The sequence below is a fragment of the Caretta caretta genome, chromosome 3 (assembly GCF_965140235.1).
Source record: "Caretta caretta isolate rCarCar2 chromosome 3, rCarCar1.hap1, whole genome shotgun sequence".
NCBI classification, from domain to species: Eukaryota; Metazoa; Chordata; order Testudines; family Cheloniidae; genus Caretta; species Caretta caretta.
This window is the reverse complement of record NC_134208.1, coordinates 82,107,572-82,124,524: the sequence shown is the minus strand read 5'-3', so window position 1 is coordinate 82,124,524 and position 16,953 is coordinate 82,107,572. Positions and strand designations below refer to the sequence as shown.

The window sequence follows — 16,953 nt, the reverse complement described above, 5'->3', positions numbered from 1 at the left end:
TGGATTCACCAAGGGAAAGTCATGCCTGACTAACCTAATTGCCTTCTATGATGAGATAACTAGTTCTGTGGATGAAGGGAAAGCAGTGGACGTGTTATTCCTCGACTTTAGCAAAGTTTTTGACACTGTCTCCCACAGTATTCTTGTCAGCAAGTTAAAGAAGTATGGGCTGGATGGATGCACTACAAGGTGGGTAGAAAGTTGGCTAGATTGTCGGGCTCAACGGGTAGTGATCAATGGATCCACGTCTAGTTGGCAGCCGGTATCTAGCGGAGTGCCCCAAGGGTCGATCCTCGGGCCGGTTTTGTTCAATATCTTCACAAATGATCTGGAGGATGGTGTGGATTGCACCCTCAGCAAGTTTGCAGATGACACTAAACTGGGAGGAGTGGTAAATATGCTGGAGGGTAGGGATAGGATACAGAGGGACCTAGACAAATTAGAGGATTGGGCCAAAAGAAATCTGATGAGGTTCAACATGGACAAGTGCAGAGTCCTGCACTTAGGACGGAAGAATCCAATGAACCAATATAGACTAGGGACCGAATGGCTCGCAGCAGTTCTGCAGAGAAGGACCTAGGGGTGACAGTGGACGAGAAGCTGGATATGAGTCAACAGTGTGCCCTTGTTGCCAAGAAGGCCAATGGCATTTTGGGGTTTATAAGTAGGGGCATTGCCAGCAGATCGAGGGACGTGATCGTTCCCCTCTATTCGACATTGGTGAGGCCTCATCTGGACTACTGTGTCCGGTTTTGGGCTCCACACTACAAGAAGGATGTGGAGAAATTGGAGAGAGTCCAGCGAAGGGCAACAAAAATGATTAGGGGACTGGAACACATGAGTTATGAGGAGAGGCTGAGGGAACTGGGATTGTTTAGTCTACGGAAGAGAGGAATGAGGGGGGATTTGATAGCTGCTTTTAACTACCTGAAAGGTGGATCCAAAGAGGATGGATCTAGACTATTCTCAGTGATAGCAGATGACAGGACAGGGAGTAATGGTCTCAAGTTGCAGTGGGGGAGATTTAGGTTGGCTATTAGGAAAAACTTTTTCACTAGGAGGGTGGTGAAACACTGGAATGCGTTACCTAGGGAGGTGGTGGAATCCCCTTCCTTAGAAGTTTTTAAGGTCAGGCTTGACAAAGCCCTGGCTGGGATGATTTAGTTGGGAATTGGTCCTGCTCTGGGCAGGGGGTTGGACTAGATGACCTCCGGAGGTCCCTTCCAACTCTGATATTCTATGATTCTAATTTTTTTACTTTGAATGAGGTGTCACTACCATGAAAAGTTTGAAAACCCTGTATTGGGCCTCACAGACTGACAATTGGGGAGAGGTGATTGTGAGGGATTCCCCAATGAACCTTTTGATGTTTTTGGGAGAAGGCAATAATCCTATAAGGCTTGCAGGGGGTAGGGCCTCCAGAAAAGATGTCAAAGCTTAGAACATGACATCGGAATTGTGGCCTCAACACAGTTTTGGTGAGGGAATCTGACTGGCGCTTTAATGTGTCTATAGAGTGCAATGCACCCCTTGATGTTGACCCTCATGCTCCCTTTTTGCATTTCTCCTCTTTTTCCTTTTTCCACTGCTCCCCTTCTACATCTGCATATCCTGCAGACCCCCTAAACGTCATAGGAAGTGAGCCCCTTATGCTAAGAAATCAACAAAAGAAGGGAGAGTCCTGGTAAGAGGAGCTCAGGGGAAATGGTGGGAAGAGCAGGTAACAGCCTCATCAATACCGTTTAATAGATTAATCCACTAAATATAGCTTTTATTGTCTCTCACTCTGTTCTAAAGCTAGGATGTAGCAGAATCTTCTAACTCTGATCATCATCACCACCACCATCTTAAGTGTCTGTTTACTAATAGTTTATCTATTTAACTTCATTTTTGTGGAAATATTCTCCTTCTTCCCTTAACAGGCCTCTTCCATGACTGGCTTGCATTCTGAAGTCTATTTCTGTGAAAAAAGGCGAGACACTTCTCTTTACATCAAAGCTAAGGTCTCAAGCAGTCATTTGATATTATTAAGCTTCCCAGAGCTAATGAGTCCTAACATTACTAATTAAAAATATTAACTTTTCAGATTTGCTTTGTAATCCTGTTGCCTTTTGCATACATAAATGCCTGTTACAAGAGTTCAGCGAACTAAGTTTTATCACTTATTGGTATTTTTCTTCCTGTTTTTTGCTACAAAGTGGCAAAAACATTGCTGTTTGAATGCTTTAAGTGAACAGCTTTATTTTTAGGGTACCAGTCATGAACCATTTATCTGATTTCAGTTCAAGTCTGGTATCTACTTTGAAGCTGATTTTTGGGAGATTTAAAAGGAGTGTAAGGACCAAAGTGAGGCTTATAATGAAAACTCATTTGGATCTTAACTATGGAGCAGCTACCACTGATCTGTAATGCAGCTACCTTATACCTCTGCACCAACCCTTCCTTAAATTCTCTGGAATAACTGGAACATTTTAGCTATTGCAGAGTACAATAAACATTTTCAGGCAGTAGCAGTGCAAAAATACTTGCAGTCCATATACAGAAATTGATACTTGATGTGTGTGTGCAAACTATATTATGTATTCATTAAGGCATTTATTTCCCAATAAGTTCAGGCCCGGAAGAAGTTAATGTAAGTATTTTAGAAAGGGTTTGTATTTCTCTGATAAACAGCACTCCCCTTCTGTTTGTGATCACAGGATGAAAGCTCTCTAAGCTTGTATATGTACATTTTTACTGCTACATCATGTAGTGTGCTCTTAAGATTGAGATCTCATTCCCCAGGAAGCATTTCTGTCTAAGATTAATTGCCCTTTTAAAATCCGTGTTTGATGTATTCCTTTGGCTATATCCTGACTTAGTTTAACCCTCTTTGACCTGACCTCACTGACTATTACCGCCATGGCTGAGGCAGAAATCTTTCAGCATGATGTATGCAGTACAGACTTCAGCCTGTGGTTTTCTCATCTATGGATTCAATTAGCTGGATTTTTACAAAGGTTAAAGAATTTGTCAGACACGGAACAAAACTCACCAGACTCTCTCAGGTTAATTGAATAGCTCATCTCCATTTGCTGTTCTATTTTGCTTGTCAACTTAAGAACTTGTTAAAGAATGTAGAACAGTATTATGTGTAATATAATGTAGCAAAAATGGCAAATCAGCTTATTTTTTCCTTCAGTTAAATATGAAAAGGTACAAACATGACATGGTAATCATTAGGCTTTTGCTCTGTATAAATTTCCCATCACCTTGCAGGCAAATGTTTTTAACCTATTACTATAATTACTTCTGAATGTCCTACTCTGAGGAGTTTATTAACCCTTGATGATAAACTAGCCAGTTATTCTGCTTTGATGAAAATAAGTAAGCCTGTTACCATTTGCTATATTTTCACTTAGCTGGCAATTCAAGTAATCCATCCAGTTTTCCATCTTACAAATGGGCATCGTTACTTGATTAGCTGAAAAGTACATCAAAAAATACACACATTAGAATTAAAGCATGATTGCAAGATTTTAAACGTGGTGGTTTAACAAATATTAAGCAAAAAAATAATTGGGATTAAAAATGAAGTCCTGGCCAGCATTCTTGAAGTGAGCGTGAAATATTTGTGTGTGTGTGGGAGAGAGAGAGAATGTGTGTGTAGGGGAGGCATGTGTGTTTTTGTATACATATTCATAAAGAATATGTGATGGTGTGGGAGGTTTTATTGCTTTGAGTTTGTTTGGGATAACCCATATTGTTGAAAATGATGAAGCTATATATGTCCTTGCAAACTAGTGCTAATAAAACCTTACCATGTCATCTCAGCATTTGTTCTATCTATACCAGCATTTATACAAAAATTGTTTTTAAAAAATATTTTAGTTAAAGAAATGAATCTGTGGTATTCACTAGCTGTGTATTCAGGCTGACCTAGATCCATGAGGTCAGCTATACAGGATTCGGAGGGGAAGGGAAATTATTTATAAATTTATGAAACCTCTAAAGAGACCTCTAAAAAATCTAAACATTTTTTGGCAAGAATGATGTTGTAGTTAAAGATGTGTTAAGGTATGTTCTATTCAATCTAGAAACAAGTGCTTTTTTCCCACTGTAATGATTTGGGGGAGATTCCTGAGTATCTAGGGTATAAAGCTTCCATTTCTGGTCCTGATGTTTTAGAAACTGCTGGACTTCTAATTCTGTCAGTGATCCAGGACTAATAGCTAAGGCAGCATATGGTTAGGGGAGAAATTCCATACTTGTGAGAGAAGGGATACAAGAAAAGATTGTTGTGAAAACTTTTTAAAATTATTTTTTATAATGGTATGTGCATGAAGTTGTGTGGCTGACTGTTGTATTGGTGGGGGTGGTGTCTTGGGCCCAACCAGGTATAAGGAGTTCTAAAACACTTATTTAACTTCGTAAACTTTAAACAGTTCAGTTTGGTTTGGGTTTTGCATTATTATAGGTGGTTAACTCCCATGGTAGCAAGCACTACTAAAAACATTTTATTAAACACATAAGGAATAAAGAAAAAGTTAAAGCACCCTTACAAGCCTTCCTACTTCCCTTAGAGCCTGAGGAGGTAAATGAGTAGTCCTCCCCAAGAGGAGGAGCTGTCAGCTGGTGTGTTGGAATCTCCATTAAACTGTGCTTTGGTCAGTACCGCTGATGCTGGAGGAGGCAGTTTGATCATTCCTAATAATGGGGAGTCCAGTACTGAAGAGACACAATAGGTATTTCAACACCATATAGGATTTTAGTCCCAAATTTTTTATTGCTAAGGATAGGTGAGTAGATGGCGTTGATACCAGAGTAGATGGTACCAGGGATATCAGTACTGGGGACCTCAGTGCCCAGAGGTTGGTACCAGTTGATTTAAGGGGTGCTGAGGGAACTGGTCCTGAGGGACTAATCAGTGTTAAGGGGACCCTTTTTGTGCCTTTTGCTACTCTCTTCCTCTGAGACTTAGGGGGATTTATTTCAAACAGAAAGTGAGTCAAAAGCTGAGGTGGGGTTTTTTTTGGACTTGGGAAAAGAAGCTCAGGGGGATTCTACTCCCTGATATCCTCCCCTTTGGTCACCTTCCCCTTACACCTATCCATATCCTTGGTCTTTTTGAGCTCTGTGGGGGATGTACCATACCAGAAGACCAATGTTTGCTTCCTAGTCCAGGGCTACGTCCCCTTCTCCACCTCACAAGAGAGCTTTATTAGTCTTCATCACCATCAAGGCAACAGATTTGATTTCTTGATTGGGAATGGCATGCAAATTAGTTTGAATCTTCTAGTTATATCCCCTCAATTTGGGAATTATTTTTAATTTCAGTGGGTTCTGGAGTACGATCACTGTGAACCACTGGGTCCTGTAAATCAGGAGGTAGGCTATTCCATTTAATTTGAGACCCCCTCCCACCAGCCTTCCCCATCCCTTTTCTGGATCCTTGTCTCCTGAGAGCATCCTTCATCAGTAGGTTCAATCACTTCTAAATCTCAAAGCGGTGGATAAAGTTCCTCAAGAACACAGGAAAAGCAGTTTACCCTACCCAGAGGAGGTATTTGAGGTTTCAGGTGGGCAGTTCCCACTATCAGTACAGGGTGCTACCATTTGGCTTATCGACAGCACAATGGGAAATTAGGAAATGCCTAGTGGTAGTGGCAGCTTACCTCGGGAAACAAGGAGGCCACTTGTTCCCATATTTGGATCAGTGTCTCATTCATGGAACATTTGACTCTGGTCAAAGGACTCTGCATCATTTTGCCTGCCTAGTCCTGAAAGTAAACAGAGAAAAGTCCAATAGTGACTCCATCAAAAGGACAGAGTTTATAAGAGCTGTGCTGGACTCCACATCAGCAGTGGCTTTATCTACCACAGGAAAGATTTCAAGCCATACTAGACCTATTCATCCACCTAGAAACTCACCCCAGAACATCAGTGAAAACTTGTTTCCAGCTGCTAGGCCGTATGGCCTTCTGCATATACACAACGCAGCATGCCAGACCTTACCTTACTTGCATGAAAGTATGGCTGAAGGCTATATATTAGCCAAGCAGATATTACCTAGATATATTAGTACACATTCCACCAGAAAGCTTGTCATTACATTTGTAGAAGGTCTGCGAAGGGATGCCCTTTCCCCCTTCATTACCATCAAAGACTGTGGTAACGGATGCCTCCACACTAGGATGGATAGCCCATGTAAACAACTCTAAAACACAAGGTATGTGGGAGCAGGACTTCATATAAATGTCTTGGAGCTAAGAGCCATAAAATGACTGACAAGTCATATTGTGAAAGACAACCCTACAGCCAGGTTTATATCAATAAGCCAGGGATAGCAATGTCCACTCTGCCAGAATGCTGCAAGTCTGTGGAACTTTTGTATCCACCAGAAGATTACCCTGAGAGCAGTACCACATGCAAAGAATATGCTAGTAGATCACCTCAGCAGATAGTTTGTAAGCGACCATGAGTGGCCGATAAATGACGACAAAATATAAGATATATTTCTGAAGTAGTGTCATCCATCCAAACACCTCTTTGCTGCCAGAGAAAACAAGAAGTGTTGAAAATTCTGCTCCGGAGTGGGACAGAGTCAGGTATCCCTATCCAATGCCATTATGATAACATGGTCCCCAGGCCTGATGTACTTTCATCTTCCAGGTCCATTAATCTCAAGCATTTTCAGAAAGTTCAGGCAGGACTCAGCCAGAATTATCATGGTAGCTCCAGTGTGGCTGGGACAATTTAGGTCCAAGTAGTGAAGAATCTCTCCATCCAACCTCCAGTATAGTTGCTTCTCCTACCAGATGTCATATCAAATCCTCCATCTGAATCCACATTTCCTGCATCTCATTTTATGGGTGCTTGCTGGCTGACTTCTGTGGAGGAAATCTGTTCATCTGACGTACAAAACATCCTAATTCACAGTAGAAAAGGCTCTGAGAGGAATACTTATGCTGTTAAATGGAAGAGATTTACGGTTTGGGTGCAACAGCACCAATTATCTCCATCCCTGGCACAGATATCAGGCATACTTAATACTTCAAAGAACTCTGGACGGTCAGTGAGCTTCCTGAGGGCTCACATAGCAGTCATCTCTGTTTTGCGCTCTCCAGTTCAGGGGTATTCCATATTTACACACCTACAGTAGCCGGCTTCCTAAAGGGCCTTATGAAGATACACCTCCCAATCAGAGATCTGTCCCCTTTCTTGGGATCTAAGTATTGTTCTCTCAGGGTTAATGGATTCACCTTTCTATCCCTTTCAGTCTTCGGTCTAATTAACTGTTCATCCTGTGCACTAAATAGGACAGCGGTCCAGTAGGATAAATAGTATGTGATTACTTCATTCTACTGTATATACGTACACATAAGGCGGCTGAATTAAAGTTACATGAGAAGCTTTAATCCTGGCATTTCCTATTGTACAGTGCTTGACTGTGTAAACTTAATAGTCTCTGATGTAATTTATTTGTATGCTATACCATCCGTAAGACGTGGTCAGGAAGGAGGAGCGAGAGTGCCAGGCCTACCTTGTAAGATAGGAATATGAAGCTTTCTTCAGTAGCGAGGACTGTGAAGGATCCAAACATATGAATAGTAGTCAGTAGAAGGGCAGAGACTAGAACTCATGGTCGTCTTCTGGCTCCTAGCCCAACTCACTTTCCCATAGGCCAAAAGGGTATTTTGCAGCTGCTGTTCTGCCTGTTTTCCAAAGCCTTTAGAATATGTCGACACTGCAAGTGAAATTGTAACAATAGTAGTACAGATGGGACAGCATGGACTTCAGCATAGGTTAGCAACCAGATTGTGTACCCAGGGTTTCTACTAGGTTTGTATTTTGGCTGCCAGCCCATGCTGAAGCCCATGTCACCGCGGCTACACTACTGTTGTTACCCGTTCTATCTAAACTAAAGCTGTCCAGGTTTGTCTATCCGTGCTACAGTCACAACTGCATGTGTAGTATAGACATACCCTTAGAGAGAAGGATGTGGCTTGGTAGTATGCTTGCTGCAAATATAATGTTCTGAACAGCAAGTCTCTAACAAAGAGATGGTTAGAGGTTTATGTCTCAGCCAGATCTAGATTTGTTGATTTTCATAGGGACAGTAAAAGACTTTCCTGATCCAAGGACAAACCACCCTGCTAATTTTAAGTCCCTATTCAAAACTATGGAGGTACTAAAGATCTTCAAATAAATTATTAGAAAAATGTTGTAACATTTACAAAACTACGTATTTTCCTTAACCACAGTCTCAAAAAGCGTTGGGAAAAAAATTCAGCCTGAGGCAGAGACCAAGCATGGAAAATTTCTGTCTGAATGATTAGTTTGATAAAGTTATAGGCCATTGAAAATAAAGGCTTATAATGTAAACTGCTATAGTTAAGGACCCCCTAACAATGTTGCTTGTAATAATATAAAACAGTTTACTTATCTAAGTGTTTAAAATTACTAGAGTTTTCCCTTAAAAGAGAATTTTTGGTGTATCTATGATTTAAGTGCTCTCTCTATTCATCTCTGGTTTTTTGGACTGTGATGTCTGACAATAAGAAATTGAAAATAGTTCATTCATTAAGGGTGATCTAGCTTATAAATAGCAGCTGTAGTGTCATTAGCCAATGGTGGTTTACAATAGGTGGGTTCAGATAAGCCATGTCAGTCCTAATTTAACTGTCTGATTGCACATATTGACTTCTGAAGTATTGACTGACTGGTGTGTCCAATTAATGCCCATTACTTGCGTTTTGCTGCTTTACTGATGTTTGAGGGAGGAAGAGAGGGAGAATTGCGTTGACAGCTCTGCCTGAAATAAGTCTTTGCCTGCTGTCCCAATAACATTGTAAAATGTTATGATCTCAGGCATAATATTTTCTGTGTACAAACACAGTGAATATTTTTTCATGAAACATTTATTGCTAAGTTTCTAATACCTATTTTGTAATATGCTTTCCATTTTCCTCCGTAGTTCATATTCTTGCATGAAAGTTTATTTTAAAATTTTTAATTATTTTAATATTAATTTGTAATAAACTGATTAAGGAAACTGAATTAGGTCTTAGAATGAATAATTCACACAAGTTATATCAATTTATCTTGTGTTTTTTTTAAAAGTTTTCAATGGAGTGATTTGAAGATGATTATATCAATCTTAAATTTGAATTTTCTAGCTTTTCTTAGTTTGTGGAACATCCTTAAATTGTTTCTTTTTTTTAATCTTTATTTATTAAAGCATTGAAGACAGGAGAATGTGTATTATGAATTAGTTTTAGCAGATCTGAGCCAAGAGGTAGAGCTATGTGTCTGTTTACCTGCCCTAATTTTTCTTGGCTCAATCCAGTCACATTAATCTACAATTTCATCCTCACAAGAATCAAACACATGCAAAAATAATAATGTATATATTATGGTATTGTATTATAATAATTATGACAGCTATGTAAATAGATGTTGTAGTTATTATTTTGGAGATATCTAGTTGTGGAGGCATTTTGTCAATATATTAAATACTTGAAGATATTTGCACTGTATCATAGAGAATGTATATGAAAAATCAGTTTGCTTTGCCCATATTTTCTGGCATTTCCCTTTTACTATTGAAAACCTGTCAAAACCATTTTCCTCACGATCCTACTTCTTCTCGATGCTGCAGTGAAAACATGTTACTCTTTTTTTAAATTTGAGCATTACAAATTCTGTTATAATTTGATTAAGTAGAGGAAAACATGGAATGGTAGCCCTTATTTATGTTTGCATGAAAAAAGGGGAAAGAAAACTTAATCTTATAAACAATGATTGACCTTAAGTATAAAGTATATTTAAAATAACACTAGTATTAAAGGTCCCCTTTGAATATTCAACTGAACATTCTTGTAATAAAAACACTGTAGCAGTGAGTCCTGCAATATTTAAATTGTATGATTTATTTTGAGGACAGTGAAATGTTACCATGACCAAATATCTTGGAACAATATAGGTTACTAGTCTGTGGAATGAAATTTCATGCTCCCATTATTCATTTTTCACTCAAACCAAATGCATTTGCTCCTCAAACTACGTGGGTTGGTCACAGTGTACCAGTGCATCAAAGTCCAGAAGTAATAGCCTCTCCAGATAAACCTCCTTGGATATATAACACCTAATATAGAATAAGGTGGAGTTGTTTCCTAAAAATAAAAAATTTTGCTATAAAATAATTTCTTCAGCAAGGTAGCTAGCCAAAAGGGTATTATAATGAAGCTTCATTTTGAAAGCTGTAAAAAATACTGCAATATTTGGTAAGAAGTGTCTATTTTAACCATATTAAAAGCATCCCGCCTTCCCATTGTAAACACATGGTTAGTGCAAGCTATAATTTCTTTTGTACCATTGGCCCTGTATATTGATGACAGCTTGACGGATAACGTTTCAAACCCAGAAAAATGTCTGTTAGTCTGAATTATTGTATCTTATTTTAAAATGGCAGCACACCCATTTTATGCCCTGTCCACAATAAGGCCCCAAACCTGCAAACATTTATGCAAATAAGTAGTTCCATTTAATTGAGTGGGACTACTTGCAGACATATACATTGTAGAACCAAGGCCTAAGGTTAAACCAAACTAATAAGTAATGTGTTTAATCAGGATTTTGTGGGATGGTTTCTTTGTATGTGGACAAGGGTTTTATTTTTTTAAACACTGAACTATTTTAACCAAAATGGGATATATAATACCCTGTAGGTAATCTATAATGCAGTATTTTGGGCAAGAATCTCTGTCTAGTAGCTTGTGAAACCAATTTCATACTAGCAACAACCACGTTCAAGCATAGCTGTTGCTAGCATGATTTGAACTGTAGTGAGGACAGAGATACCCATGCAAACCAGCTGTCAGAACATGTTATGAGAGGGTTGTCAAGGCTTTATCCTGGTTACAAAACACAGTTAAGATCCTATCTATGCTATAAGAAAAGGAGTACTTGTGGCACCTTAGAGACTAACAAATTTATTTGAGCATAAGCTTTTGTGAGCTCACGAAAGCTTATGCTCAAATAAATTTGTTAGTCTCTAAGGTGCCACAAGTACTCCTTTTCTTTTTGTGAATACAGACTAACATGGCTGCTACTCTGAAACCTATCTATGCTATGTATTAGGAACCATGTTGTAACCAGCCCTCAGTGTGACAGAGCCAGCAAGTTTGCTTTCATTTCCTAGATTCTGCTATTTTACATAAATTTTGTGTAACCAATTCTGTGGGGAAAATGGGAGGTTTGTAACTGATGGTATAGGGAAGGCAGTGACATTTGTGCACACTGAGTGCAGATTTCTCTATGGTAGATTCCTATAGTATAAGGATGTCTGAGTGTGGCATCTAAACATTACAGTTCACTGGTTTCTTTTCTTTAACCATCTTTTGAAGCAGATCTCAAATTACCTTGCTTCTCATTTCAAGACTCAAATAATCTGTCAAGCTTTTTTAAAGCTAGTTTTGGCTCAGCATGTGGCCATCAGGTCACGGTTTTAGCTGGTTCCTATCCTTTAAATTTAAGGATCAGAGCTTTTTCATCCTTCAGGACAAGAATAAGTAAAAGGAATTGAAATATTCTTGATTGTATCCCTCTTGAACTAGAAATCACTTGCTATCATAGTTATTCCAATAGATGAAACTAAGTGAGAAATTGGACTAATGCAGTTAACTTTCTGAGTAACTCTCAATAATGCTACCATAGTCTTTTAAATTTAGTAATTCTTATTAAAACAATTGTACTCCAGCAATATTTTAGTTATTTGAAATAGATATAGTGACTTATTGTGCTTGAGTGTTCATGCTCTTTTGTTTTGAGAGCTATACTTTTCTTAACTAAAGCAAGACATGTCATTTGAGCAGATTTTTAAGTATGATTTCTGTAGTTGGGGATGGTGGAGGTGTCTTCATAATTTTATTAAGAACAAATCATTACTGTAGGAGAAAACTGTAAGTAATGGACACTTTCATTGTTTCACTGTAACAGAATTTCTCAGAATTCATTTTAACTCAGTTTCTGTTTTAGATGATGCAAACTGCAGTTTCATCTTTCTCCATGTCAATATTTCCTGCTCTTCATTCAGTTAAATGTGTAGTAGCAAGGCATTCATCCCTTTATCGCTGCAATGACTTTCAGCATACAGTAAATTAAACTTAAAGCTGTTTTGAACTGTGAATTATTGATCAGTGGTCTTTATTTTTCTTTGCATTAGATGGAGAAAAGAAGAATCAAGTGATGGTTCATGGAATTGAGCCGATGCTTGAGACACCAATACAGTGGCTAAGTGAACATATGAGCTATCCTGATAATTTTCTTCACATTAGTATTATTCCCCAACCTACAGATTGAAGAATCAACTGTATCAGATATAAGGATTATCCTCAGGCTGGATTTACCAGGGCATGTCAACCTTTTACTTATGTCAGGCTTGGTGGAGGCAACCTGACCAGAAAAACCTCACTGCTGCAAGCCAAACAGGAAAAAAGATCTCATCACTAGATAAGGACAATTGGGCTGGTCTTAGTTTGCATCACCACTGCTTTTCTCCACTGCCATCATTAAACCTCAGTTGTGACATGAAAGACTTTACAGGACCATTGAAAGTCTGCTGTTTTCTTGTAAAATATAATGAAGCTGAAACTATTAGCCTGAAGAGCAAATGGAAATATGTGCCACTTGATTTGTATTTCTGATTAACAAATAAAAAAGGGGTTTTCCTAACATGACAATATTTCAGCTTTGTTTAGAGTGGAAACATTGGTTTAATTTTCTAGAAAATTAGCTACCAACTGAAATTATGTTATGAATAACTTCTAGTAACTTTTTGTAAAAGATCAAGTTACAGTAAACCCATCTTTCCTTAATAGGAATTTCATATGTTTACAGTATGTCAATTGGTATGAAAACTGTCTTTAACTTTGATAACCAGCAGTGAGAAATTTTTAAACAAAACCTCTGAGCATATTTTGTCATTTAAGAACATACACAATTTAGCTGCAAGCATTTTTGATTTATATGCAGTTTGTCACTGAATATACCCTGGTGTATGTTTATCATTCAAACTAGTTTTCAGTGGAATAGTAATGGTGTAGGATAATTTGCTCAGGATCTGTTGTGGCATTCTTCTGATAATTTAAATTTTTTTTCTGAGAGAATGTTTTCTTTAATCAGTAGAAGTGTAAAAGAATGTTGCAGATTATCATACCATTCTATTTATTCCCATAGGTTAGAAGTTGGTTAAATCATAATATGATACACAGATGTACTGTTTTTGATCAATTTTGAATATTGGAAAATTGAGCCTTTTCTGAGCTAGGTCTCATTGTGAGTTCAGTTTCCTAATGTAGTCCCATGGCAATCAGCATGTGAAGTATCAAAATTTTATAATCTCATTGCAATAGATAATTTACCAAATATATTTATCGGTTAATGGAACTCATGCTTCAATTTTTGTAAATTTTTATTACATTACATCATTGCAGTTGCTACAACGATCCTACCTTTTTTATTTTATATAGCATTCATCTTGTCATGAGCCGTATTACTCTGTCTGCTTATTCTTGCTGCAGACAAGGGTATGTTGTAAGCATATTGTGATGTAAATGTTTTCATAAAAAGAGAGAAAACATTTGCAGTTACTACTGAAATTTTGACTTGCAAATTTTGACTTGTCCTTATAGCTCATACTGCTCTCTGCCCCCACTCCCTCCCAGTCCTCTTTTTAGGAGCACTTACCTGTATTTGAGTAAAAAAACCAAACTCATACACAAAGACAGGAGAGAAACAACATTGACCTGAAGTGAAGATGAGGACAGAAAAACCATAAAACCCTAAAGGAAAAAGTCAGTATGACCAAGAGTAAAATAGAAACAAACAGGATTTTTTTTAACAGTGTACTTAAATGAGGAAATATAATTAAGGAAAGTCAAGGAATAGTGAAATAGCTATATTCTTAATCTGTGGATTTGTAAGGATTAAAAAACTGAAAAAATATGTTGACCTATGTTTTATTCAGAATGGATATATAGTTCATTTATGGCTGGACGATTTTGTTGAAGGATTCTAGTTTCCATTTATGTTTGGAGTTTTCTCCACAATATTTTGACTGATTTCTTTCAAATTTTCTCAAGTGAAGGTGTCTAAATATCCTGGAGAAATTCAAAGTACTGCCAAAGGGGAGAGCAAATATTTTGTAGAGCATTAGTATAAAAGGAAGGCTTGTAGGCACTGGTATAATATAATTTTTCTGTTAATGAGGCAAAATAAACTTCAAGGGAGGCTGCGCATTAAATGAGCTATGAAGACTGTTTCGTCTGTTTAAAAATAAATGGTATTAAGCCATTGCCAGTCTTTACACATGCTCTGTTTATGACACCAGCATTTTAAATATATGGGTCTCTTCTCAAGGCCCTTACTCAGTAGTAAGTCAAGCCTCTAAAACCTGGTATGGAACAAAGACAAAAATGTAATGCTTGGCTTTGATATATTGTTTCTTTTTATTTTAACTATTTCAACCTTACAGTTTATTAAAAAATAAAATAAAGTTTGAGTCTCTTTATTTTTCAGTAAAAATAATAAGTATAATGGCACTAAAAAGGTTTGTGTTATGTGGTGACAAAGGGAGAAATACATTTACAAGTATAGCAAATGTGGTTTAATTGTCTTATTTACATATAGAACTGGTGAAGTTACATATCTAAACAAAAGACATATCTAAACAAAACACAAGAATGAAATGAGGTGCTTGTTTTATCTGAGTTTAATCACAGGGGTGTTTCTAAGTTTCAGAATAGTTTTATTTTTACTCTGTGTATGAATATTGTCAAATCTGATATGAACAGAAAATGTATTGAGGTCTAATTTGTGTTACTCTAAAGTTTGAAATGATATAACTCTTGAGAAAACAAACTCACTCTAAACTAGTCAAAGTCAAAAGTAGTATTTCTGTTCTACATGATGAATGTAGTCTATTTACAAAATGAATTCTTAGACCTCGTGAAAAGTGTCATTTCCATAGACACCCCTGGAAACTTGAGCACTGGTCTACACTAATGCTGTAAGTCAATCTAAGTTACGCTAGTTCAGTTACGTAACTGAAGTCGACTTACAGCAATGTCTGCACTGCACAATATCGACGGGACATGCTTTCCTCTAGACATAGCTTCCAACTCTTGGGGAGGTGGAGTACGGACATTGCAATCTCCCATTGACATAGCGTGTCTTCACCAGACCTGCTAAATCATCACCGCTGCATTGATTGCAGTGGTGCCGATTTAGTCAGTAATGTATCCATAGAACAGGGAAAACATATGAAACAGTACTGGGCACTGCTTCATACATGCATTGTACTTCAATCCTGTTCTATGATTGCCTTCTATGACGAGATAACTGGCTAGATCATCGGGCTCAACGGGTAGTGATCAACGACTCAGTGTCTAGTTGGCAGCCGGTATCAAGCGGAGTGCCCCAGGGGTCTGTCCTGAGGCCAGTTTTGTTCAACATTTTCATTAATGATCTGAATGATGAGATGGATTGCACCCTCAGCAAGTTTGTGGCTGACACTAAGCTGGGGGGAGAGGTAGACATGCTGGAGGGTAGGGAAAGGGTCCAGAGAGACCTAGAAAATTGGAGAATTGGGCCAAAATAAATCTGATGACATTCAACAAGAAGAATTCCATGTACTGCTACAGGCTGGGGACTGACTGGCTAGGTGGCAGTTCTGCATAAAAGGACCTGGGGATTACCGTGGACAGAAGCTGGATATGAGTCAACAGTGTGTCCTTCTTGCCAAGCAGGCTAAAGGCATATTTGGCTGCATTAGTAGGAGCATTGCCAGCAGATCGAGGGAAGTGATTATTTCCCTTTATTCGGCACTGATGGGGCCACATCTGGAGTATTGCGTCCAGTTTTGGGCCCCCCCATTACAGAAAGGATTGGACAAATTGGAGAGAGTCCAGCGGAGGACAATGAAAATGATTAGGGGGCTGGGGCACATGACTTACGAGGAGAGGCTGAGGGAACTGGGGTTATTTAGTCTGCAGAAGAGAAGAGTGAGGGGGGATTTGATAGCAGCCTTCAACTGCCTAAAGGGGGGTTCCAAAGAGGATGGAGCTCAGCTGTTCTCAGTGGTGGCAGAAGACAGAACAAGAACCAGTGGTATCAAGTTGCAGTTGTGGAGGTCTAGGTTGGATATTAGGAAACACTGTTTCACTACAAAGGTGATGAAGCACTGGAATAGGTTACCTAGGGAGGTGGTGGAATCTCCATCCTTGGAGGTTTTTAAGGCCCAGCTTGACAAAGCCATGACTGGGATGATTTAGTTGGGGTTTGAGGAGGAGCTTGGTCTAGATGACCTCCTGAGGTCTCTTCCAACCCTGGTCTTCTATGATTCTGCAGAGACCACCACCTCTGAGGACGTTTGAAAAAAGTTCATTCTCAATAGCTATTTAATCTTCAGCGACTTGCTTGAGACTCTCAACCAGGATGCCAGTTGTAATGTTGATGCCTGTCCACTAAGACCTAGACAGTGTATTTCACTCTAGCTGCCAAAAACCCATTAGTTGGTAAATACACTTGATCACTACTCACTGCGGTGTTTTATAGACTGTATGCCAGTTAAGTCTTAACTTCCTTTTGTGCATATATTTTGGTGTGACAGCAATGAGAATAATTTTCATTCTGCAGGCCTGTCATTTTCATAATTAGGAAAATAAACCTCAAGTTGTGCAAGTGTATATCTGTTTGACAACGCTCTCATTTATAGACACCTGCTAAAGCTAAAAATTGATCCTGAGTCATAAAAAAAATGTATCCCACAAAAAACAGCATTTGGTGTAAAACAGCCCGTGTCAATGAATATACAAACTGAATAAGAGGACTGATAATAAAAAGACAAAAGAATGCTTTTGTGAATATTGTCTCAGATACTTTCCGAAATAACATGTAAGAATTATTTAAACA

The 16,953-nt window shown here is 38.4% G+C and overlaps 1 protein-coding gene across 8 annotated transcripts in view; it reads left to right on the top strand.

The window, feature by feature from the left end:
* ATG5 (autophagy related 5) overlaps positions 1-14,536 on the top strand; it is a 119,520-nt gene extending 104,984 nt beyond the window's left edge. For 6 of the 8 annotated variants that reach the window (XM_048844897.2, XM_048844895.2, XM_048844898.2 and 3 more), the window contains one exon: positions 12,206-14,536. In XM_048844897.2, the coding sequence (XP_048700854.1) occupies positions 12,206-12,342 (137 nt within the window). In that variant the 3' untranslated portion in view covers positions 12,343-14,536. The remainder of the gene's footprint in view (positions 1-12,205) is intronic. The other 2 variants (XM_075126612.1, XM_075126613.1) reach the window with 2 other exon arrangements.
* The last annotated feature ends 2,417 nt before the right edge of the window (positions 14,537-16,953 follow it).